General features: G+C 43.3%; 1 protein-coding gene across 3 annotated transcripts; it reads right to left on the bottom strand.

Annotated features, from left to right (window-relative positions):
• Positions 1–41: 41 nt before the first annotated feature.
• Positions 42–24,772, bottom strand: LOC118941430 (phosphatidylcholine:ceramide cholinephosphotransferase 2). Of its 3 annotated transcripts, none has more exons than XM_090210275.1 (6): positions 23,620–24,772; positions 10,395–11,002; positions 9,873–9,990; positions 7,608–7,761; positions 6,986–7,152; positions 42–842 (listed from the first exon to the last, which is right to left on the bottom strand). In XM_090210275.1, the coding sequence occupies exons 2-6, from the start codon at positions 10,847–10,849 to the stop codon at positions 657–659; spliced, it is 1,080 nt and encodes a 359-aa protein (XP_090066401.1). In that variant the 5' UTR covers positions 10,850–11,002; positions 23,620–24,772; the 3' UTR covers positions 42–656. The 3 variants fall into 3 exon arrangements, with proteins under 3 accessions (XP_090066401.1, XP_090066402.1, XP_090066403.1); XM_090210276.1 differs by having other exon boundaries at positions 7,091–7,152; positions 23,620–23,731; XM_090210277.1 differs by lacking the exon at positions 6,986–7,152 and having other exon boundaries at positions 23,620–23,731.
• Between the last annotated feature and the right edge of the window lie 17 nt (positions 24,773–24,789).

Here is a 24,789-nt window from a genome sequence, read left to right as displayed (position 1 = left end):
GAGCTTCATACTTCTCCTAGTATCTGCACTTTGGACAAAACTGAAGTCAACGTGTTGTTTTTTTATTCTGAAGGTATAAATGATGGTACATTAGGACACACAATCATATGAGACTAAAGACTAAATGCTAATTAAATTAATACACAATATAAAACATTGAAAACAAACATCTTAAAGTTTGCAATTTAAAATTGCATGCATTTGTATTTAAAGGCACATTTTGGAAAGTATATTTTTAAAGTACTTAATATTCATTCAATCTAATTGATGTAAACGTAATAATGTATAGCTCTATAAAATTCAATTTTTATGTTGGAGTTTTGAGTAAAGCTGCAAGCCAGTGGCAAAGCGCTGCATGACATCGCAACATGTTGACTTCAGTTGAGTTTGTTACAGTAACATTCACAAGAATAAAGAACATTTTCAAATAAACTGACCTCATAAATAACATACATTGTAGTGGTGAAGTACACAAGGACCCAATGTGGACTATGTTATTCTTCTCACATACTTTCCCTATATGACCATTTCCTCACAAACTTCAACTATCCTTCACAATAATACTTGAAATCACATAATAGAGCATAAATCCTGCATGAATACAAAATAGGTTGGGGTGTTCAAAGGACCCTGAACTGGGGTGGAGTCCCTTCTCCCTACTCCTCCCGCAGGCTCTGCACTGCACTGTACTTCTTACAGGAGTTCTTAAGGCAGGCAGGGGGCCAGGTGATTGGCCAGCAGAAGGAGCAGGGCACCTGGGTCTGCACGTTCCTCTCAAAGAAGTTGAACACGGGGTTCCACCAGGTGTTGGTGAGGTAGTTGTTGGGCGAGCACCGCAGGGCCTGTCAACAAAAACAACAGACAACTTAAACGTGAGCATTACATCATGAGACTTCAATCGCTGGTACTGATACCACCACCAACACAGTGCTGTGGATGATGCTCTACATGGTCGTGTATCCAGATATCCAAGGTACTACATCAGAAAGAGGGGTGTGGAGGACCAGTTCAATGGAGCCTAAAGAGAACTCCTTGTTGAAGCATGATGAAGTACAGTACCCAATCATAATGCTATGTGTAACATATCCAGTGTCCTGTTTCCCAATGCTCGTTGCTTTGTAATAATGTTTTCCATGTAATTTGTACCCGTTCACACCACAGAGAGGGTGCAGGCGGAGATCGATGCAGTGGTGGGCCCAGACAGGGTCCCGTCTCTCACTGATAAAGGCAGCCTGCCGTTCACAGAGGCCATGATCATGGAGGTGCAGAGGATGACTGTAGTGGTCAGTTAAGAACAAATTCTTATTTACAATGACAGCCTACCCCGGCCAACTTTGGGCCAATTGTGCGCCGCCCTATGGAACTCCAAATCACGGCCGGATGTGATACAGCCTGGAATCGAACCAGGGACTGTAGTGACGCCTCTTGCACTGAGATGCAGTGCCTTAGACCGCTGCACCACTCGGGAGCATTAGCACAACAAACAAAGATGAGCCTTACTGAAGAATAAATAGTCCTCTTTTTAATTTTTTTGTCTTTTAGCAGATGCTCTTATTAAGAGTAACTTACAGGAGTAATTAGGGTTAAGTGCCTTGCACAAAGGGCACATCAACAGATTTCACCTAGTCAGCTAGGGGAATGGAACCAGCAACACCTTTCAGTTACTGGTCCAACCTATTAACCGCTAGCCTACTACCCAGTGTGGCAAAAGCCCAAAAAGATCAGACCCCTCCCTCAGTAGCCGGTCCAGATCCAGAGCCACATTTATGGGCTCTAAGACCAACTATTGACTGGGGAATAAAAGGAGAAACTGATACAACAGCATGCGACCAGCAGAGGGAGCCAAATGCACAAGAACTACAAGTACTGAGCATTAAACAAGAACCAACCTACAGGAAGACTGAGGAGGAGTGGTATGAACAGACCTACCAAACCAACGCCCCAACGGAAGAATACTTATGGGCATCAGTGCTGAAGGAACTAACATTGGACTAAGTGCTACATAATCTTGAGCACGCGGCAAAGAAAAGTGGCAAGGACATAATGTAATGACACCCTGTGTTAAGATAGAGGGAAGATGTTCGGGAGTGCAATCTAACTGAGTGTCTAAAAGAGGTATAAAAGGAGGAGAGATCAGTGCCTAGGCATGATCCTCAACCCATATGATTTGGACATCATAGAGAATCATCAGACAAGGTATATTACCTTTACTATACTCTGTTTGTATTGACTATTTTGACATCAAGGCACGAGCAAACTATTGACTGGTATATCTTAAGAATTGTGTTGTACACTGGAAGCTCACACCACATAAAAAGAATAAGAGAACAAGGTTGTGAAAGAGAGAACTTCACCCCTCAACAGCGCGAGGCGTAGAGAACTCTTGGGAGCAACAAGTTCCATCTTTGGTGTGTCAGTGACAATTGCAGTTTGGCAAGATTGAAAAAGCCCAGAAATAAGTAAGCCTCGTAGTAGCCACGGGTCGATAAAAGGGAATCAATATCTAAACAGTAGGCAGGAAATAGTGTAACCATAGGAAATTCGGACTAAATAAGAAAATTATAGTATTATAAAACAGGGGAGGCTGCAAAAATATTACTACTCTTATAAAGAAAGACCAGTTTCGGGAAGGACCAAGGGAATAGAGCTTCAAGGTAAATATATGGGTGTTTGCTTTGTTTAAGAGTTATAATAAGTGTGTTAAGCGATTTACATTTGCAATATTATCTGGCATAGTATAGCGCATTAAGGATTGATTGAGCATTATTGATGTATTAGGAAACTGTAGAACCATTGAATTGTAATAACGTGTATAAGACAAAAAACAGAGTGACTTAATAAAAGCTTGAAACTTTGACAACTAGGCCAGATTAACGATCTGGAGAGCAAACGCCTCTGACACTCTCACTGAACAGAAAGTGACCCTGGTTATAGGTTAAAGTGATTGCTCTAAAGAATATTTCATTGTGTGGACAATAATATACAGTGGCTTGCGAAAGTATTCGGCCCCCTTGAACTTTGCGACCTTTTGCCACATTTCAGGCTTCAAACAAAGATATAAAACTGTATTTTTTTGTGAAGAATCAACAACAAGTGGGACACAATCATGAAGTGGAATGACATGTATTGGATATTTCAAACTTTTTTAACAAATCAAAAACTGAAAAATTGGGCGTGCAAAATTATTCAGCCCCCTAAGTTAATACTTTGTAGCGCCACCTTTTGCTGCGATTACAGCTGTAAGTCGCTTGGGGTATGCCTCTATCAGTTTTGCACATCGAGAGACTGACATTTTTTCCCATTCCTCCTTGCAAAACAGCTCGAGCTCAGTGAGGTTGGATGGAGAGCATTTGTGAACAGCAGTTTTCAGTTCTTTCCACAGATTCTCGATTGGATTCAGGTCTGGACTTTGACTTGGCCATTCTAACACCTGGATATGTTTATTTTTGAACCATTCCATTGTAGATTTTGCTTTATGTTTTGGATCATTGTCTTGTTGGAAGACAAATCTCCGTCCCAGTCTCAGGTCTTTTGCAGACTCCATCAGGTTTTCTTCCAGAATGGTCCTGTATTTGGCTCCATCCATCTTCCCATCAATTTTAACCATCTTCCCTGTCCCTGCTGAAGAAAAGCAGGCCCAAACCATGATGCTGCCACCACCATGTTTGACAGTGGGGATGGTGTGTTCAGGGTGATGAGCTGTGTTGCTTTTACGCCAAACATAACATTTTGCATTGATGCCAAAAAGTTCAATTTTGGTTTCATCTGACCAGAGCACCTTCTTCCACATGTTTGGTGTGTCTCCCAGGTGGCTTGTGGCAAACTTTAAACGACACTTTTTATGGATATCTTTAAGAAATGCCTTTCTTCTTGCCACTCTTCCATAAAGGCCAGATTTGTGCAATATACGACTGATTGTTGTCCTATGGACAGAGTCTCCCACCTCAGCTGTAGATCTCTGCAGTTCATCCAGAGTGATCATGGGCCTCTTGGCTGCATCTCTGATCAGTCTTCTCCTTGTATGAGCTGAAAGTTTAGAGGGACGGCCAGGTCTTGGTAGATTTGCAGTGGTCTGATACTCCTTACATTTCAATATTATCGCTTGCACAGTGCTCCTTGGGATGTTTAAAGCTTGGGAAATCTTTTTGTATCCAAATCCGGCTTTAAACTTCTTCACAACAGTATCTCGGACCTGCCTGGTGTGTTCCTTGTTCTTCAGGATGCTCTCTGCGCTTTTGACGGACCTCTGAGACTATCACAGTGCAGGTGCATTTATACGGAGACTTGATTACACACAGGTGGATTGTATTTATCATCATTAGTCATTTAGGTCAACATTGGATCATTCAGAGATCCTCACTGAACTTCTGGAGAGAGTTTGCTGCACTGAAAGTAAAGGGGCTGAATAATTTTGCACGCCCAATTTTTCAGTTTTTGATTTGTTAAAAAAGTTTGAAATATCCAATAAATGTCGTTCCACTTCATGATTGTGTCCCACTTGTTGTTGATTCTTCACAAAAAAATACAGTTTTATATCGTTATGTTTGAAGCCTGAAATGTGGCAAAAGGTCGCAAAGTTCAAGGGGGCCGAATACTTTCGCAAGGCACTGTATCTTTGGAAAAGTCAATACATATAACGATACTAGTTTCCAAGTGACTACTAGCTGACGAGCATAATAACTAACAGAAAATAAGTTATTAGGTATTGATATATAAGAGAAGAAGACAAGGTAAGGGAGTATAGGAAGAATCTATAACCATAAAGTAATAAAGTACTCATCTATCCAAGGCCCCATACTAGACCGGGAAATAAGGGAGTGACAACGTGAACGAAGGAACAGACTCAACTCACGCGAAGGGCCATTACGAATACATAGAAGGGTTGGTAGGGCCGCACGGCTAGGCCCTTGTTACACCGAAGTGACTAAAATCCTACAGTACTTTGCCCAGCCAGAGGACGGGGTAGAGGCTTTTACTGCAGGCGAAAGGGCAAAAGTCAGCACCGTGACACCAGCCAAAAACAATGGTAGACTTTGGCATAAACATTTATCAATAGTAGTAATATGGATATGTAGAACATCTAATTTTGTGCAATTCAATAATCAATGAAATGGTTGACAGTCAGGCAATTGACACAACTACAAGGGAAGGAGCTGTAATAGTAAATGTCAGGCCCTATTATGATGTCAGTCTTAGTTTTGACCAGCAGAGGGAGTAACACCATGCCAACACATTATAGCACTTCTATAACCTACACGTTGTGCTGACACTGCTATCAAACAAACGTTCACACTTGTAATTCACAGAACTATGGGACGTTAACACAACATTTCCCTGAAACATGAAGGTCATTACGTTAACATTAGGTTAATCATTATGTAAACATGCAGAAAGCGGTCGTCTTTTGAGGTGAATCTCACAGGGTGGGTAGAGCCATCTATCATGATCCTAGCCAGGCCTAATGGATGAGGATGAGGGTGTACTCAGTCGTATAAACACTGTGGTAGGTGGTTCAGAAGTGTGTGTGAGTGCTTCTGGCATTGCACATGCACACACACACACGTACAGCTAACCTTGTGGGACACACAATTCAGTCCCATTAAAAATCCAATTTTCCCTAACCCGTACTCTTACCCTAACCCTAGCTCCTTACCCAAACCCTTAACGTAACCCTAACACTAATTCAAACCTTAACCCTAAACCCCCTAGAAATAGCATTTGACCTCGTGGGGACTAACATCATGTCCCCAGTTGGTCAATTTATTGTTTGTTTACTATTCTTGTGGGGACTTTTGGTTTAGAACCATTTCTTATTGGTCTATTAACTTATCACCTGGTGATTTCACCAGGCAGGCAAAAACTACATCCCACTAAAATTACCTGAAATTTCATCCTGCCTTTTCAAACAGCTCTTACATTACAATGGCATTATCATAATTTCACATATTATTCCAACCTCCGTGTCACAATGTACATAAAACACAGGTAAATCAAGTTTTTGACTGCACTGGGCCTTTTAAACTGCTGTATTGTCAGTGTTTTCTTGCTCATCCACCAATAGGTCTACAGAGAAAGCAGTAGAGACTGAACAAGCTGCTTGTCAAAAAGGGACACTTTTTGTACTTTGTCTCATTCTCACTGGTGGGTGTAATTCAATTAATATTGTAAAGAAGATTCTAAAGCAGCAGTATTCAACTCTGACCCGACGAGATCCAGAGCCTGCTGGTTTTCTGTTCCACCTGATAATTAATTGCACACACCCGGTGTCCCAGGTCTAAATCAGTCCCTGATTTTTGGGGAACAATGAAAAAAATGCAGTGGAGCTGGTTTCGAGGTCCAGAGTTGAGTTTGAAGGTTCTGAAGCCTGGTAAGCCGTTTCTGCTGGATAGTATCAGTCCATCTGCAGTATCATCAAGAATCTACTTTATCATCTGCTGTATTATCTATCTGCTTCCACTACATGACAGTATCATGTCACCTGGACGTTGGCCATGGTGTGGTACCACCAGAAGAGAAACGATTACTCTATCTACATCACAGGAGGTTGGTGGCACCATAATTGGGGAGGACGGGCTCGTGGTAATGGCTGGAGCGGAATAGGTGATCTAGAATAGGGGATTCCATTTGTTCCGTTCCAGCCATTATTATGAGCCGTCCTCCCCTCAGCAGCCGACTGATCAAGATCTCACCTGGATGACGAGAAGAGAATGTGTCATTTATTTTTAAGATGTTACATGGTCACATACACCAGATAGGTGCAGTGAAATGTGTTGTTTTGCAGGGTCAGCCAATGTAGTACGGAGCCACTGGAGCAAATTAGGGTTAAATGGCTTGTTTAAGGACACAGACAGATTTTCACGTTGGGTATTCCAACCAGCAACCTTTTAGTTACTGGCCTACCCCTCTTAACCCCTAGGCTACCTGCCACCCCATTACTATATCTAGTATCAGCATCATTCTAGATCCTACAGTGTCAGCATGTCACCTGGACGTTGGCCATGGTGTGGTACCACCAGAAGAGGCGTGAGGTGATGAAGTAGGCCACCACCACATCCACACTGTAGTGTTCGTGGGCCACCAGAATACACACCACTCCCACAGCAGCCAGCAGCCAGCACATCAGGTGGTACCACCAGAACGTCCGCGGGGAGTCTGGACGAGACAAAACACACACAGGAGGTCCTTTCATTTTATAATCTGGTCAATGTTAAGTGGATGGCCATATAAACACATGAGTCTGGAGGAGAGAGTGGGGGGGGGACAGACACACACGGGGTTGTGTATGTCGTCAGTAAGGTCAGACGTTGCATCCTCTTGAACAAGTCCCACACAGGAGGGAAGGTAATAGATAGGGTTTGGGAAACACTGTAATAGAGGATCAGGCCACACCTGGAAAATGTCCCTCCATCAACCAAATGTATATCTGCCCGGTAACATTACTACATAATCCAGAAAATGTTCAGAGATCATGATGCCGAAGCTATGGGACCTTGTTTGCCCTAACAGATAATCTAACCTAGATGAGAATATGATATACTTGTTAGTTATCAATAATGAACAGTATTTAGATGTGTGTGTGTGTGTGTGATATTTTATCCAGCACTCACACTCTTTAATAAACAGGTAGGTGAGGGTAAGCATGACGGTGTGTCCGCTGTAGAGGAAGTCACCACACATGAGGTGGGAGCCGGTGATGGACAGACCACCGCCGGAGATCAACGTCAGCACACGCTGCATCTTAGCGTGAGAGTCCCCATACAGCTGAGAGAGGGATAGGAGGGAGAGAGAGAGAAGGGGGGGGGGGGGGGGGGGGTTGAGAGAGAAAGAGATAGGAGAGAGAGATTAGCTTGACAGACAATACAAGCAGCTTCAGTTAGAGGAACATTATACAGAACGTCATTGTAACATCACTGCAACACAAACGATGTTCCCGTGTGGCTCAGTTGGTAGAGCATGGCACTTGCAATGCCAGGGTTGTGTGTTTGATTCCCACGGGGGACCAGTACAAACAAAATATTAAAAAGTATGGACTCGCTACCGTAAATCGCTCTGGACAAGTCCATCTGCTAAATTACGCACAGTTGAAGTCGGAAGATTACATACACTTAGGTTGGTCATTAAAACAATTAGGAAATCTACTTTAAACAGCTTGGGAAATTCCAGAAAACTACGTCATGGCTTTAGAAGCTTCTGATTGGCTAATTGACATCATTTGAGTCAATTGGATGTGTACCTGTGGATGTATTTCAAGGCCTACCTTCAAACGCAGTGCCTTTTTGCTTGACATCATGGGAAAAATAAAAAAAAATCAGCCAAGACCTCAGAAAAAAAAATTGTAGACCTCCACAAGTCTGGTTCATCCTTGGGAGAAATTTCCAAACGCCTGAAGGTACCATGTCCATCTGTACAAATAGTACGCAAATTTAAACACCATGGGACCAAGCAGCCGTCATACCGCACAGGAAGGAGACACGTTCTGTCTCCTAAAGATGAACACACTTATGTGCGAAAAGTGCAAATCAATCCCAGAACAACAGCAAAGGACCTTGTGAAGATGCTGGAGGAAACCAGTACAAAAGCATCTATATCCACAGTAAAACGAGTCCTATATCGACATAACCTGAAAGGCCGCTCAGCAAGGAAGAAGCCACTGCTCCAAAACCGCCGTAAAAAAGCCAGACTGCGGTTTGCAACTGCACATGGGGACAAAGATCGTACTTTATGGAGAAATGTCCTCTGGTCTGATAAAACAAAAGTAAAACTGTTTGGCCATATTGACCATCGTTATGTTTGGAGGGAAAAGGGGGAGGCTTGCAAGCCGAAGAACACCATCCCAATGTTAAAGCATGGGGGTGGCAGCATCATATTGTGGGGGTGCTTTGCTGCAGGAGGGACTGGTGCACTTCAAAGAATAGATGGCATCATGAGGGAGGAAGATTATGTGGATATATTGAAGCAACATCTCAAGACATCAGTCAGGATGTTAAAGCTTGGTTGCAAATGGGTCTTCCAAATGACCCCAAGCATACTTCCAAAGTTGTGGCAAAATCGCTTAAGGACAACAAAGTCAAGGTATTGGAGTGGCCACCACAAAGCCCTGACCTCAATCCCATGGAAAATGTGTGGGCAGAACTGAAAAAGTGTGTGCGAGCAAGGAGGCCGACAAACCTGACTCAGTTACACCAGCTCTGTCAGAAGGAATGGGTCAAAATTCACCCAACTTGTTGTAGGAAGCTTGTGGAAGGCTACCTGAAATGTTTGACCCAAGTTAAACAATTTAAAGGCAATGCTATCAAATACTAATTGAGTGTATGTAAACTTCTGACCCACTGGGAATGTGATGAAAGAAATAAAAGCTGAAATAAATAATTATCTCTACTATTATTCTGACATTTCACATTCCCAGTGGGTGGTGGTGATGCTAACTGACCTAAAATATGGAATTCGTACCAGGATTAAATGTCAGGAATTGTGAAAAACTGAGTTTAAATGTATTTGGCTAAGGTGTATGTAAACTTCCGACTTCAATTGTAAATGTTTGGAAGTGCTAATATGAGCCTGTGTTAATGGATAGAATTGTACCTATCCAATGAAATTGCATTTAAACTCGCCAGTGTCGTCATCTTTCTCCCATCAGGTCACTGTACCACAATACCCAGAAAACCTCGATTCCCTGGGGCATATATTTCCAATCGAACTCAAGACCGGATGCGATGATGTTTGTGTCTCCAGGATTCGAATCCAAAATGGCTTTTTTATGAGCAGCTATTGAGCATGGCAGGCAGCTCGATATGAGTTCTGGAGGGAGCCAGGATGAGATCACGGCAGGACGTGGTTCACATGCCACAGCTGACACACACACACACACACACCTTGGGGGCACAGGTGAAGTGATTGCCGGGTACAGGAAGGGTTGTGATGTACATGGTGACGCAGCGGTACAGGTAGAGGGTGCCAATCAGGAAGAAGAACCTCCGACCTGCAATCGACCTGGAAACAAACACACAAAGGGAAAATAAATGATGTCATCAAACAGGCCACTGTTAAAAGGGCTGTGGAACATTTCTCTTGGACATAGAACAGTGGAGGCTGCTGAGGGGAGGACGGCTCATAATAATGGCAGAAACGGAGCCAATGGAATGGCATCCAACCATGTGTTCGATGTATTTGATACCATTCCACCTCCCCAATTAATTCCTCCCAAATTAACGTGCCACTAACCTCCTGTGACATAATAATAATGAAAATGTCATGTTCAGCATACTGTAGCACTTCATATAGCCTACAATCACTGTCTTATACTGTTAAACCTGAATGTTGTATAGTCTGGTTAGAATTTCACATACATGGGGATAGCCTTTGACACAGATATCCCAAGATAACCGTTCTCTTACTTGTATCTGAGGAAAAGCCACTGTATAACCCAGATTCCCACCAGGAGCATGCCGTTGATCTCGGTGACCGTGAACGCCCACTTCACCCGGTCGATGTAGTCAAAGAACTTATCGGGCAGTGGCGGGCTGTTCTCCTTCTCCGGGACCCTCTCGTGGACGACCGTGATGACCACGGTGGTCAGGACTAGGTTGAAGATGGCGTAGAAGAACGCTATGGCTGTCTTCCACCACTCCGTGGGCAGCCGGTTGCCCTTGGCGTCTGGCAGCGAGATCTTGACGTAGTCCCTGTGGTGCCCGATGACCTTGCGTAGGCATCGTTTCGTGTCCTCCGGAGTGTTTTGCCCGTGTTTGGGGCAGTTGGCGTTAGGGAGGACCCCAAAGACACTGGCGAGGACCCCGCTCTCACCATCCATGCCCGGGTCCAGATGGGATGCAGTCGGGTCCACGAGCGCCATGGTCCAACACTGTCTACTGTCCACACACCAATGAAGAGCTCTCTGGTTCACCCAAAGTCAGCTAGTGCCTCTGAGGGGCCTGGATAAATGGAAATTAGTCCTTGTTGTTGGGCCTACTGTATTTAGTTTGACTGAGGCAAAGATGTCTTCCCCCTGAAGAAGAACAAGAGGTTAGGATTTCAGTTTCATTTTGGTTCAAAAGGTGTTTACTGTGTGCTTATTTCATGCAGGAGAAAGAAGACACTGGAGAGACTTGAGCCGTAATAGAAGGATGGAATGCCTATCTGTGGGTAATTACTGGCTAATGTTCCCTCATTGTCTTCAATTTGGCTGGAGACAGACATGTCTGTTGGAAACTCATGACAACCTCTTCTCATTCTTCAGTTAACAACAAGCAGCCGTACAGTACACTAATATCCACCACCATTCCATTAGCAAAAGGACAGTTGTAAACTGAGATACTAATTAATAATACCAGATGTCAAGGAAGTCATCATTGTGAAATGCTAGTAGGCTACATATGTAGGAGCTTAATCTGATCACTCTGTTGCAGGAGAACGTTCCTGCAATGCAGGACATTTAAAATGTGCAGTATATTTGAGGTTTAAAATGGCTTCTGAAATTTGTGATTTCCAATTTGAAGTTTCAGACTTGATTCTGCCCATCAAAAAAATGTATCAAAACCTACAAACATTTCCATTAAATATAATACGCATAATAATTCAAATGTCCTGTTGCTGCAGGATTATCTTCCGGCTATATCCTGCTATATATTAAAAGTAATTTCCTCACCATCTTAAATAAGCATGCCCCTTTCAAAAAATGTAGAACTAAGAACAGATATAGCCCATGGTTCACTCCAGACCTGTCTGCCCTTGACCAGCACAAAAACATCCTGTGGCGGACTGCAATAGCATCGAATAGTCCCCGCGATATGCAACTGTTCAGGGAAGTCAGGAACCAATACACACAGTCAGTCAGGAAAGCAAAGGCTTTTTTCAAACAGAAATGTGCATCCTGTAGCTCTAACTCCAGTTTTGGGACACTATAAAGTCCATGGAGAATAAGAGCAGCCACTGCACTGAGGCTAGGTGACACGGTCACCACCGATAAATCCATGATAATCGAAAGTTTCAAGAGCATATCTCTACGGCTGGCCATGCTTTCCTCCTGGCTACCCCAACCCCGGCCAACAACAATCTGGACCCTCTCTTTTTAAAATTATCCGCCGCCATTGTTGCAACCCCTACTACCAGTCTGTTCAACCTCTCTTTCATTTCTTCCGAGATCCCTAAAGATTGGAAAGCTGCTGCGGTCATCCCCCTCTTCAAAAGGGGGTGACACTCTAGACCCAAACTGTTACAGACCTATATCCATCCTGCCCTGCCTTTTTAAAGTATTTGAAAGCCAAGTTAATAAACAGATCACTGACCATTTAGAATCCCACCGTACCTTCTCCGCTGTGCAATCCGGTTTCCTAGCCGGTCACGGGTGCACCTCAGCCACGCTCAAGGTACTAAACAATATAATAACTGCCATCGATAAAAGACAGTACTGTGCAGCCGTCTTCATCGACCTGGCCAAGGCTTTTAACTTTGTCAATCACTGTATTCTTATTGGCAGACTCAATAGCCTTGGTTTCTCAAATGACTACCTCGCCTGGTTCACCAACTACTTCGCAGTTAGAGTTACGTGTGTAAAATCGGAGGGCCTGTTGTCCGGACCTCTGGCAGTCTCTATAGGGGTACCACAGGGTTCAATTCTCGGGCCGGCTCTTTTCTCTGTATATATCAACGATCTCGCTCTTGCTGCTGGTGATTCCCTGATCCACCTCTACGCAGACGACACCATTCTGTATACATCTGGCCCTTCTTTGGACACTGTGTTAACCAACCTCCAAACGAGCTTCAATGCCATACAACACTCCTTCCGTGGCCTCCAACTGCTCTTAAACGCTGGCAAAACCAAATGCATGCTTTCAACCGTTCGCTGCCCGCATCCACCCGCCTGACTAGCATCACTACTCTGGACGGTTCTGACCTAGAACACGTGGACAACTACAAATACCTAGGTGTATGGCTAGACTGTAAACTCTCCTTCCAGACTCATAACAAACATCTCCAATCCAAAATCGGCTTTCAATTTCGCAACAAAGCCTCCTTCACTCACTCCGCCAAACTTACACTAATAAAACTGACTATCCTACCAATCCTCGACTTTGGCGATGTCATCTACAAAATAGCTTCCAATATTCTACTCTGGATGCAGTCTATCACAGTGCCATCCGTTTTGTTACCAAAGCGCCTTATACCACCCACCACTGCGACCTGTATGCTCTAGTTGGCTGGCCCTCGCTACATATTCGTCGCCAGACCCACTGGCTCCAGGTCATCTACAATTATATGCTAGGTAAAGCTCCGCCTTATCTCAGCTCACTGGTCACGATAACAACACCCACCCGTAGCACGTGCTCCAGCAGGTATATCTCACTGGTCATCCCCAAAGCCAACACCTCTTTCGGCCGCCTTTCCTTCCAGTTCTCTGCTGCCAGTGACTGGAACGAATTCCAAAAATCGCTGAAGCTGGACTTACATTTCCCTCACTAACTTTACACATCAGCTATCTGAGCAGCTAACCGATTGCTGCAGCTGTACATAGTTCCTCTGTAAATAGCCCCTCCAATCTACCTACCTCATCCCCATATTGTTTTTATTTACTTTGCACACCAGTATCACTACTTACACACCATCATCATCTGCTCATCTATCACTCCAGTGTTAATCTGCTAAATTGTAATTACTTCGCTACTATGGCCTATTTATTGCCATACCTCCTCATGCCATTTGCACACACTGTATATATACTTTCTTTTTTTTCTATTGTGTTATCGACTGTATGCTTGTTTATTCGTTGTTTCTGTCGCACTGCTTTGCTTTATCTTGGCCAGGTCGCAGTTCTAAATGAGAACTTGTTCTCAACTAGCTAACATGGTTAAATAAAGATGAAATAAAATTAAATATCAAACTAGAAAATCCTATATCTGTATGTCCCTTTCATTACTAACTCGTCAACTATCAGCTCCTGTCCTGTGATTTACATAGTTTGGGTTTAAACACCACATTTTTAAATACCACATTCATTAGAATGATGAGCAGGGAGGTGGTGGAAACTTCAAGATGTTTACTGTGATTCCACTACTCTTTATATGTAGGATTAGCAAATTAAGGAGATAGAGTTTACTGTACTAGTCATTCCTGGCTGTATCAGCTTAAATGTTTCTTTTATCAAAATGCCCTTTATGGTGTTTACAACTGCAGGCTACTCTAGGGTGTTGACGTGAGTGTTTATTTGAACCTTTTGTAGTTGGATATTTCCCAGAAGCACTGGCTCATTTACTCTTTGAAGGCTCTTATTTTGATGACTCTGACAATTGCACCAGACAGCCTACTTCTCAGACCTGAGTTCAAATACTATTTGAAACCCTATTGCTTTATTTGTGGTTCATTGAGCTTGCATGGCTTAATGGACCAATAGAATAGTCCAAAAACTACAAACCCCACCCACCTGGCATTCCAGGCAGACTAGAGCAAACACTCAAAAGTATTTGAAAGCTTTCAAATAGTATTTGAACCCAGGCTTTTATTTGACTGCAAGTTTGTTCTTCTGTCAAGGAGGATCTGGAACGCTGATCAAACCATTTTTGCTCCGCCACGGCAACGTAGTTCTCTTTCTGTCCTCCCCTGCCTGAGATTATATACCCAGCCTCCTCTCTATATCCCCAGCTGCCAGGAGCGGTCCAAATGCAGGCTTCACATGTATAGACTATATGTTCTGCAAGACTGCCTCAAGTAGTTACAGTGTAGAAGCTGCTCACTGAACACCATGTCACATGGCTTGTGTCATCCACCTTGCATGGATGTTAGGAGATACAGGAAATGGCGATTGGTTGAGAGATGTGTGTAGTACATCTGTATGTAGTTGCTGTATGAAGTGTGCTGGCTGGACAGACTGTCACTGTACTGTAGGCTAGGTCTGAGACTTGAGAGAGCAGAGAGAGGGAAGACTTGGAGAGGAAGAGGGAAAAAAGAGCCAGAGAGGAGAGGTAGAGAGAGATAATAGGTATAGAGGAGGAAGTAAACAAAGAGAGAGAAGAGGGAAGGAGAGACAGAGGGAGGTAGACATAGATGGGTAGAGAGAGAGAGAGGGAAAGAGAATAGGTAGAGAGGTCGATGGGAGGAGAGAGAGAGGAGAGAGAGAGAGAATAAGTAGAGAGGTCAATGGGAGGAGAGAGAGAGAGAGAGAGAGAGAGAGAGAGAGAGAGAGAGAGAGGTGTCTGTGGGAATGACTTAGAACCTATGGACTCTCTCTCATAAAGGGAGGACACCAATCAGAGGGGCTTTGTCCCAATGCACAAGAACACACAATCCCATTGTACCAGCTGCCAATCCAGGTAAAAGACACACACACACACTCACTCTATACCATGCATGCACACATGTTCAAACACACACAATGCATAGGCACATTACACCGACTGCACTGTACTTTTGAGGTTTCTTTGAGCTAAGAAAAGAGAGCCCAGCCCATTGCTTATCCAGCTCTCAAAGTGAGGGCATCTGGCTTGATTGAAGAGTCCTAAGCTAAGTATAACCTCTGACTCCAAGGCCTACTACAAATGAAATCTTCAGCCAGGGGGTGGATGGATGACTGAGATCACAGAGTTGGTATCCTCTATCACAGATACAGATGACAGTCTTAGTATAGGGAGGCTCCAGTGTACCTGCGAGATTCACATGGCCAAAGAGCAAAGTGTGTGTGTGTGTGTAACCTGAGACTGACTGAAACTTGTTGACAGACACACCTCTCCTGCATCACATTCCTCCAGGTGCACACACACACATACACTGAGAGCAAGGGGTCGCCTTCTGAAATTCAAAGTTAATTTTTCTCTGTTGTCTTTAATTATTAGAGAAAATGTTATTGCAACCACATGCTTAAACTCTCAAAAAGTGAACAACTGTAGCTACAAAAATAAAGAATTGTTCATTTGATGTGGGAGTAATAGACAGTTTACTGTCAACTTTCCAGACGTGGACAAACTAGCCAAAACAAAGGACCATGACTTACCTAAAGCCACAGGTCCGTTGACTAGTGGTTTCCATTCGCGCGCCAGAATAAAGCACAGATTCTTGGACCATGAGTTTATTTGGGACTGAGCCTTTTTTCTTGTTTCTTTTGTGTTGAAGGAGACCCCCATTTAAAGCATCCATGAGGTCTGAGGTGTTAGACCCTGGTGCCAGGTCCTTACTAACTAGTGTGTATATATCTGGGATTGATTTAGTGACTCAAAGGGGGTGATAATAATGGTTGGTTAAATACATGTTTCCAAGTTTAGTTGTTTATTGAAACTGAATTGATATGCAGACTTCACATGTATAGACTATATGTTCTGCAAGACTGCCTCAAGTAGTTACAGTGTAGAAGCTGCTCACTGAACACCATGTCACTTTGCTTGTGTCGTCCACCTTGCATGGACGTTAGGAGATACAGGAAATGGAGGAATAATAATTCAGAACTTTACCTTGTGTTTGTGTTTATTCTTAAGTTAAAAGGAATAGATTGTGTTGTTTCATATACTGTAGAGGCGTGTTATATTTCCTTAGGTGGACCATGTTCTTAGAGGCATTTTACCCACTAGGTGGAAGCACTGCACAATTTTATGTATGGTTTTCTAATTGATGTAGTTCTGTCCTTGAACTGTTCTGTATTATGTCATGTTTCATGTGTACCCCGCGCAGAGTAGCTGCTACTTTTGCACCGGCTAATGGGGATCCTAATAAAATACCAAATGGTTAGGCCAACACAGTCCACATGCTGTCTCTCTACCCACCCTAGATACAACTTTCAAACTGATATGAACAGGTCCCTCAGAAGAGAGGGCTACTCACGGAATTTGAATAGCAAAGTAGAGTACTTTGCACCTGACCTGAAATAGGCTGCATCCTGGTGTTCCAACTGAGCCTTCTAGTGTACTGTTTAAAGAACTGTACGGTGGAGTCATAACTTTGCCTTAGGCAGATTGACCCGACAGTACAAAACACGGTTTCATTCACCGGGGAAAATCGCCCCACCACAACACTGAAGGAGAAAATGATTAAGTAATAAGGCCCGAGGGGAAGTGGTACATGAGCAATATACCACAGCTAAGGGCTGTTCTTAGGCACGACACAACACAGAGTGGTATAGTAAAAAGGAAGAGAACGCAACACAGCATGGTATAGTATTCCACTATTCCAATACAGGAGACATGAACCAAAAAGGATGCCAGTAAAATGTACTTTAAATGGGGATAATCTCTGCCTGTTCATGCTCTCTAACTCTTTTCAGTTCATGATGTGAGAGGACTTCAGGAATGGCCTTTTTCTATTCTCCTGCACTTCACAAGCTTCTGCCGCCTTTAAAAAGGTGCGAGTGCATCTCCGGCTTCCAAAATGCATCTTATACTGAACAAAAATATAGAAATGCAACGTGTTGTGCTGAATTCATTTTTTTAACCTTTATTTAACTAGTCAAGTCAGTAAAGAAGAAATTCTTATTTTCAATGATGGTCTAGGAACAGTGAGTGGGTTAACTGGTCTAGGAACAGTGAGTGGGTTAACTGGTCTAGGAACAGTGAGTGGGTTAACTGCCTCGTTCAGGGGCGGAATTGACAGATTTGTACCTTATCAGCTCGGTGATTCAATCTTGCAACCTTTGGGTTACTAGTCCAACGCTCTAACCACTAGGCTACCTACCGCCCCGAGATCCCAGAAATGTTCAATGCGCACAAAAAGCTTATTTCTCTCAAAAATGTTTCCACAAATTTGTATTTCAACCCTATTCTTAGTGAGCATTTCTTTTTGCCAAGATAATCCATCCACCTGACAGGTGTGGCATATCACAAAGCTGATTAAACATTACACAGGTGCACCTTGTGCTGGGGGCAATACAATGTCACTGTAAAATGTGCAGTTTTGTCACACAACCCATGTATCAAGGTTTGCAATTGGCATGCTGACTGCAAGAATGTCTACCAGAGCTGTTGCCAGATAATGTTCATTTCTCTATCATAAGTCGCCACCTCCTGCCAAATTCTCTAAAATGGCATTGTATGTCCAACCGGCCTCACAACCACAGATCATGTGTATGGCATCGTATAGGCGAGCGGTTTGCTGATGTCAACGTTGTGAACAGAGTGCCCCGTGGTGGCGGTGGGGTTATGGTATGGACAGGCATAAGCTACAGACAATGAACACAATTGCGTTTTATAGATGGCAATTTGAACGCACAGAGATACCGTGACGAGATCCTGAGGCCCATTGTCGTGCCATTCAACCACCGCCATCACCTCTTGTTTCAGCATGATAACGCATGGCCCCATGTCGCAAGGATCTGTACACAATTCCTGGAAGCTGAAAATGTCCCTGTTCTTCCATGGCCTGCATACTCACCAGACATGTCACCCATTGAGCATGTTTGGGATCCTCTGGATTGACATGTACGACAACGTGTTCCAGTTCCTGCCAATATCCAGCAACTTCGCACAGCCATCGACGAGGAGTGGGACAACATTCCACGGGTCACCACAATCAGCTCGTTTCGGATAGAACACCACCTTCCTGACTCACAGATGTTTCGCTTTCTCTGTAACAAACTTCTGAGAGGATGGCTGTAAACCAATAACTACTTCCTGACTGTTGCTCTCTGAACAAAGCTCTATTAGGAATCCTATATCAGTAAATGATATAGACAAGTAACCACATCAAAGGCAACATGTCCTTGTCAAGAAGCCTTCTCTGTCTCCTCTCCTTCTGTAGCGCTGAGGCCAATACTCAATGTTTTGATGGTTCACTCAAGGCTATTAATCACTGGCAGGTCCCTCAAGGTTACAGACAGTGCAGAGAGCATCATAAGGGCTCAAATATGCTACAGGGCTTCTATGAGTAAGTAAAGGTGTGGATATAAGTCTATAATTTATTTATATTCATATTTACTCTGACTAATATTTTTCAGATGAGATTGAAGATATTTCTTTCCAATGGTGTCCTCCGCATGACTGTACTGTGTACTGACCTGCAGGTCAACAGATAGCCTCTCCACCAGGCTAGTTTTCCACTGGTCCTCCCAGCTGTGTGCACAGCACAGCCTGTTTTTCCACCAGTCCCTACTGCTGCACCCAGTTCTCTCTCTGAGTCTACAGGGATGGGTGGTGATGGGAAAACTGGCAGCCAAACCTATCCCACATGCTCACAGACTGAGTAATGGATGGCACTCCACTCTCCTTATGTTAGCTATACCAGCTATTTCTAGAGAGGAGTCACCCCAGTTGCCATGAAAGCTGTATTTTACTCTAGAGGAGTCGTGAAACTGCGGCCACCATTTTGGGCCCCACATAATGACATGTTACATGATAGCTGTCCAGTTATTTAGTCAGATTCACCATCAAAGGGAGTGTTAAAAATAAAGCAGAGTCAGTACCAGAAGTGACTCGGCCCTGTGGAGATCAGAGCTCATCATAGTGAAGAGTCATATCCGGAATACTATTTTCCCTAACCTTAACCCTAAAACTATACCTAACCCTCAACGTAACCCCTAACACTAACCTTAATTCTAACCCGAATTGTAACCCTAACCACCCCTAAAATAGCATTTTTCTTTGTGGGGAGTGGCAAAATGTCTCCACTTCAGGATAGTTAAACACACACAGTTAAACACACACACACACAGACATGCACACACACACACACACACACACACACACACACACACAGCTCCCACAGAGAAAGAAACATACACTATTCAAGAGCTTTGCAGTTTAGTTTAGAAATGTTTGGAAAGCAATCATCATCATCATATTTGAGGAGACATTTTATGGGGAGCTCTAAGTGGACTATGATGCTAAATGCAGCTTCGAAAATATGTACGTATGTTTAGAGAGCAGTTAATTATGCATTTTTAGACAGTGGTTTACATACACTGTGAAGGCTTTACGGCACAGCACACACTAATGGAATGAATGATGGCAGGTCAGGAATCAGTGTATGTCCTTTCCCACTGTCCAATCAATGCGGTTGATTTAAATCAAGTTCAGTCAGTGAATAGATAAATGCACAATAATCAATATGAGGTACTACCTAACAGAGGAATGTTGACATATCGTTGTCTGTTAATAAGACCTTTTTAGAAACAACCCACATTTCCACATTTACTTTGCCTTCTTCAAATTTCTTAGATTTGAGCTCTTAATCATCGAGTCTTCTTCTTATTGCAGTGATCGCTCTCTTTCTCCGATACCTCTCCTTCTCACTCAACAATAGGGGCAACAGCATTGGAAGGTCGGCCAATTTAAATCCGTTTACCAAATTTTTACCAGCATGTCACATGTGCAACCAGAGGGAAAAAATCCTAGACCACCTTTACTCCACACATAGAGACGCATAGAAAGCTCTCCCCCGACCACCATTTGGCAAATTTTACCATAATTATATCCTTCCGATTCCTTCTGAAAGCAGGAAGTACCAGTGACTCGCTCAATACGGAAAGGGTCAGATGACGAGGATGCTACACTACAGGACTGTTTTGCTAGCACAGACTGGAATATGTTCCAGGATTCATCCAATGGCATTGAGGAGTTCCCCACCTCAGTCATCGGCTTCATCAATACGTCCATTGATAACGTTGTTCCCACAGTGACTGTACGCAAGAATATCCTGCTATGCCCTCAGACGAACCATCAAACAAGCAAAGCGTCAATTCAGGATTAAGATTGAATCCTACTAAACTCGCTCTGACGCTCATCAGATGTGGCAGGGCTTGCAAACTATTACAGACAACAAAGGGAAACCCAGACGCGAGCCTACCAGATGAGCTAAATGCTTTTTATGCTCGCTTCGAGGCAAGCAACACAGTAGCATGCACGAGAGCACCAGCTGTTCTGGATGACTGTGTGATAACGCTCTCGGTAGCCGATGTGAAAAAACCTTTAAACAGGTCAACATTCACAAAGCCGCTGGCCAGACGGATTACCAGTGCGTGTACTCAAAGCATGCGCAGACCAACTGTCAAGCGTCTTCACTGACATTTTCAACCTCTCCCTGACCGAGTCTGTAATACCTACATGTTTCATGCAGACCACCATAGTCCCTGTGCCCAAGGAAGCGAAGGTAACCTGCCTAAATGATTACCGACCCATAGAACTCATGTCCGTAGCCATGAAGTGCTTTGAAAGGCTGGTCATGGCTCACATCAACAGCATCCACCCGGACACCCTAGACCCACTCCAATTCGCATACTGCACCAACAGATACACAGATGGCGCAATCTCAATTGCACTCCACACTACCCTTTCCCACCTGGACAAAAGGAACACTTATGTGAAAATGCAGTTCATTGACTACAGCTCAGCGTTCAACACCATAGTGCCCACGAAGTTCATCACTAAGCTAAGGACTCTGGGACTAAACACCTCCCTCTGCAACTGGATCCTGGACTTCCTGACTGGGGCCCCTCAGGGGTGTGTACTTAGTCCCCTTCTGTATTCCCTGTTCACCCGTGACTGCATGGCCAAACATGACTCCAACACCATTAGGTTTGCTGACGACACAACAGTGGTAGGCCTGATCACCGACAATGATGAGACAGCCTATAGGGAGGACGTCAGAGAACTGGTAGTGTGGTGCCAGGACAACAACCTCTCCCTCAATGTGAGCAAAACAAAGGAGCTGATCGTGGACTACAGGAAAAGGCGGGCGGAACAGGCCCCCATTAATATTGACGGGGCAGTAGTGGAGCAGGTCGAGAGTTTCAAGTACCTTGGTGTCCACATCACCAACGAACTATCATGGTCCAAACATACCAAGACAGTTGTGAAGAGAGCACAACAAAACCTTTTTGCCCTCAGGAGACGGAAAAGATTTGGCATGTGTCCCCAGATACTCAAAAAGTTCTACAGCTGCACCATCGAGAGCATCCTGACCGGTTGCATTACCGTCTGGTATGTGCAACTGCTCGTTATCTGAACGTAAGGCGCTACAGAGGGTAATGCATAAAGCCCAGTATATCACTGGGGCCAAGCTTCCTACTGTCCAGGACCTATATACTTGGCGGTGTCAGAGGAAAGCCCATAAAATTGTCAGACTCCAGTCACCCAAGTTATAGACTGTTTTCTCTGTTACTGTACGGCAAGCGGTACCGGAGCATCACGTTTAGGACCAAAAGGCTCCTCAACAGCTTCTACCCCCAAGCCATAAGACTGCTGAACATTTAATAAAATGGCCACCAGACTATTTTCACTGACCCCCCCCTCCTCCCTTTTGTACATTGCTGCAACTTGTTGTTTATTATCTATGCATAGTTACTTCACCCCTACCTACATGTACAAATTACCTCAACTAACTGGTACCACCTGCATATAGCCTCGTTACTGTTATTGTGTTACTTTAAAAAATATATTATTTACTTTAGTCTATTTGGTAAATATTTTCTTAACTCTTCAACTGCACTGTCAGTTAAGGACTTGTAAGGAAGCATTTCATGGTAAGGTCCGCACTTGTTGTATTCGGCGCATGTGACAAAGTTTGATTTGATTAGCATTGTAAACAAGGTCAAGCCTGTCTTCCATCAAGACATAGGACCAAATAACATGTTCCTACTCTTTTACATGGAAAAATTATTCACAGGCAGCACATAGCAGTAACTTTATCCTTCCCCCTTAGAAGACCAACATGGGCAGGTCTCCGGTCGGCTGAAACCACTCCGTTACACCCTGGTGGCTTAGCCACACATGGGTGGGTGCCTGGTGGATAATTTCAGGGTATGGAGACTGCCTGGGTTCCAGGATTACAGGGCGCTGCGGCGGGGGTGTGTCTGTGTTCTGAGCAGCAGGTCTCCACATTTAACATTTACTTTTCAGGAACAGCCCTGGTTAGTTAGTAGGACACAGCACCCCCCACCTTCACTTCACTTACTTCACTTGTTCTAAAAGGGGCACCAGGGTGAGGTGAGGGTTCCACCATGGAAATAGTCATTGTAATTTTAAGGGTTCCATGAGCTGTTCTGTCTCTTGTAACTCAATGGAAGGCCATTTCCAGACTTTCATAGACCTGCTGCAATTGGAAATGGGCCGGTATTGGATTAATGTAATGTAATTATACCAAGAAACATTTGAACATCTACTGTAGCCTACGTCATTGGCTTGTACATTAAACGTATTCTATTCAAATACTGTATAGTTAGCATAGTTTAGACGTTCAAAAAGAACATATCACCTGTAGAAGTGTGCCTTGTCTACAGTATTTCCTGTTCCACGTCATGCTGCCAATGAATGATAACGAACCTGTTCTCTTGGCTCTAATAAAGTATCTTCACATGATATCATCATTTCGTGCACAGTATTAGGCTAGTATTCTTTCACCACTGAGGCATCTTTGCTTGCTAATTTAATATTGGGAAAGATCATGTTTTAATTTGGAAAGTAGGCTATTTGGAACTGTCCATGACTATAGGCTACACAGTGAATGAAAGAAAACGTATTTTGTTGTCGAACTACAATGACGTGACCTACTGGCAACATAACATAAATTGGCGATACCAACCTAGATCACAATAATTATCTTCACACGTTGTAATATTCATTCCATATGATGCAATTCACTCTAGGCTATTTCGTAGCCTAGCATACGTGCATTTGGTTATAATTCATTTTATATAGAGCATATCGTTTATCAACCTACCTGTCTTGCTTGGGATCCTCTCCAGTTGTGCGCCTTGTTCTTTCAGCGATCAAACTCCTAATGTTTACATGGCTGAAATGAACTCTGTCTTTGAGCGTGCGCTCCTCCCACATGCAAACATACAGTGGTCCAACCCCTCTCTGTATTACTGTACAGCCTAGCCTACAGTCAGCTGCAGAAACTGTCGCCAAAAACATCACTTATTTACGTACCTGCCCACCCCTTTGTATAAAGATTATTTAATAGCAAGCATACAATTGTTTCACCTGACCAGAGGTGATAGACATGATAAAGCAACCTTCCAATTCCCACCCATTCAAAGATATATTGCATAGCATGTTGAAGTGCAAGATATGCATTTCAATCTTTTTCTAACTTCCCATAATGAATTAGGACTACAATGTACACAACTGGATATTTGATTGCAATTCAATTTATTTAAAAAAATATTTATATATTTTTTAACTCTCATACAAAACATCTAAGAAATAAACATGCTTTATTTAAGCCAGATTGTTCACGCTTCAAAAGAGGTAAAGCCTAGTCTTAGCCAACTAGGCCTACATGATGATTAAGAAAAATAGGCTATTTATTCCCAGGCCTGTTCTGTAATGAGGACATTGGATAAGTACATAGCCTATCATCACACTTCTTTCTTTGATGTGGGGTTAGGCGTTTTCCAAAGAAGCAAACTACAGGGCCAACCATATGCAACATTTAGTCGGCTACAAGTTTTAGTTTACAGTGCAATTCTTCACAGATTGCTTTTAATGTTTTGTAATCAAGTCTGTCTTTACGATAATTGTTTTATATGTTGGATAATATTTTGTATGTATTTTTTTATGAGTAGGATTTGCCACAGTACGTGATATAGTTATTTAAATAAGTTATTTCCAATCATATAATTGAATTGGAAAAAATCGAACTGGAGCCAACAAACTAAAATGTCTAATATGAATGAATATGTATTTTATCCAATGTGCATTCCGTACTTATCTCCGCGATGCACACCACAGGTAATAAATAACTGGTCCAGGATATGTTATGTAATCTAGCTCTGTCATCCATAGATGTCATCACCGTGTCGTTTGAGACTTGCGCGGATAAAACTGATTCAAAATCAGTTTTCAAAGAACAGACAGTTCACCAGCCAATAGACATCACTTCCGA

This window comes from Oncorhynchus mykiss, chromosome 19, assembly GCF_057628025.1.
Source record: "Oncorhynchus mykiss isolate SJ-2025 chromosome 19, ASM5762802v1, whole genome shotgun sequence".
NCBI classification, from domain to species: Eukaryota; Metazoa; Chordata; class Actinopteri; order Salmoniformes; family Salmonidae; genus Oncorhynchus; species Oncorhynchus mykiss.
The sequence above is the reverse complement of the archived record's forward strand: the minus strand, read 5'-3'. Positions and strand labels throughout refer to the sequence as shown.

Coding starts and splice junctions, on each gene's coding strand:
- LOC118941430 (XM_090210275.1), bottom strand. CDS start 10,849: ATGGCGCTCGTGGACCCGACTGCATCCCATCTGGACCCGGGCATGGAT. Junction 7,153..7,607: donor CTACCTGTTTATTAAAGAGT/GTGAGTGCTGGA, acceptor TGTCTCGTCCAG/ACTCCCCGCGGACGTTCTGG. Junction 843..6,985: donor ACACCATGGCCAACGTCCAG/GTGACATGCTGA, acceptor TTTTGTTGACAG/GCCCTGCGGTGCTCGCCCAA.